This window comes from Emiliania huxleyi (genome assembly GCF_000372725.1).
Source record: "Emiliania huxleyi CCMP1516 chromosome Unknown EMIHUscaffold_1810, whole genome shotgun sequence".
In the NCBI taxonomy this organism is placed as follows: Eukaryota; Haptophyta; order Isochrysidales; family Noelaerhabdaceae; genus Emiliania; species Emiliania huxleyi.
This window is the reverse complement of record NW_005200773.1, coordinates 5,598-7,329: the sequence shown is the minus strand read 5'-3', so window position 1 is coordinate 7,329 and position 1,732 is coordinate 5,598. Positions and strand designations below refer to the sequence as shown.

Below are 1,732 nucleotides of genomic sequence, written 5' to 3'. Positions count from 1 at the left end.
CGCCCTCGCCGCCGCCACCCTGGCCGACGCCCCCGTCGCCGCCGCCACCCTCACCGACGCCGCCCAGCCCGCCTCCGCCAAGCCCGCCACCGCCCTCGCCTCCGCAGCCACCCAGGCCGCCTCCGCCGAGCCCGCCGCCGCCCGTGCTGCCCCCACCCTCGCCATACGCTCCAGGGGTGTTCATCTTCTGGCCCGCCATTTTGCATTCGATCGTCTTTGATGGCACGCCCGACGATCTAGACGCTGTTGAGTATGCGCGCCTTCTCGCCACTGTTTGGCAGCAGCATGGGGTTACAGACACGCACAGCGTCTTGAGCAGCCGGAGACGAGCCGACAGCTGCACCGATGAGACCATATCGGTGATGGCCAGCATGCCGCGCACGGACGTGAGTGAATCGCAACTCGCCGCAGTAGAGGTGCAGGTGCGCGACGCCGCCCAAGAACTCGGTCTCAACAACTTGACCAGCCTTGCCCAGAAGCTGGGTGTACGCGTCGTGCACCAATCTGGCGAGCTGCGTTTTGACACTATCGCGCTCAGCGCGACCCCAACGTCGCCACCAGCGGAGCCGGAGCCATCGCCGCCGTCACTGCCACCCTCATGCGACAACTCATGCGGCGCGACAACCTGCCTGCAGCTGCGAGGTATTCTATCGTGCGAAGATCTCATCGTAAATCTCGGCTGCGATTGTCACGGCTGCTGCGTGGACAACAGACCCTCACCAGGCACGCCGCCGCCGCCGCCAAGCACACGACCCTCGCCACCGCCACCGTCAGAGTCTCCGAAATCGCCGCCGCCGCCGTCGCCGCCGCCGTCGCCGCCGCCCTCGCCGCCGCCCTCGCCGCCGCCGCCCTCGCCGCCGCTCGACTGCCCGTGCCTCACCGCCTACCCGGCCGGCGTCAGCCTCGTGAGCGGCGAGGTGCAGGTCGTCGCGGCGGACGGCGTGAGCCTCGCGTACCCCGGCACGTACGGCCTCCACGGGTGCGACTCGCACGACAGCGGGCTCGAGCCGTCCTGCAACTCGACCGGCTACCCCGGCTGGTGCGAGCACGAGTGGTGCTACGTCGACCCGACCGCGTGCAACACCGAGTACAGCACGACCGCGTACGTGGTGGGCGCCACCCTGCACTACTCGTACCGTGCGTGCGGCTTCAGCAACGAGTTCGAGAGCTGGTTCTACCAGCCGCCGCCGCCGCCGCCGCCGCCCTCGCCGCCGCCGCCCTCGCCAACGCCGCCACCACCGATAAGAGTGGTTCTCCAGATCGGGCAAGCGTTCAATACTGAATCTCAGGTGACGTTCAGTGACGTTCAACTCCAAACGTTGATTGAAGAGGCAATCGCGAACATCACCGAGATTCATAACTTAACGGATGTCTCGGGCGAGGTCATAAGTGCGTTCGCCACATCGCCCACACTACCTCCGTCAGCTCGCCGACTTCAAGATGCTAAGACACTCACTGTTGAGCCTGATACTTCTGCGTGCAACGCGGGAGCACTTGGATCAATAATCGGCATCGTGATGCAAGCGACTGGTAGTGAAGCGGAGATTGAAGAAGCCCGAGACGCGATAGCTCAGGCCGTCCGAGACGTGGCCATACGCATTGACGAGGAAATGACGGCTTGCTCAGAGCAGGTGATTTCGAAACAAGTAGTGTCGGCGCCGCCGTCGCCGCCGCACATACCAACCGCTCGCCTGCCCGTGCCTCACAGCCTACCCGACCGGCATTAGCCTTG

General features: G+C 65.8%; 1 protein-coding gene across 1 annotated transcript; it reads left to right on the top strand.

Annotated features, from left to right (window-relative positions):
* Positions 1–371: 371 nt before the first annotated feature.
* Positions 372–1,727, top strand: EMIHUDRAFT_253639 (hypothetical protein; the record flags this gene model as incomplete). Its single annotated transcript, XM_005783134.1, has 3 exons — positions 372–652; positions 902–1,171; positions 1,709–1,727. 3 exons carry the CDS (start codon positions 372–374, stop codon positions 1,725–1,727), a joined length of 570 nt encoding a protein of 189 aa, XP_005783191.1.
* Positions 1,728–1,732: the final 5 nt, after the last annotated feature.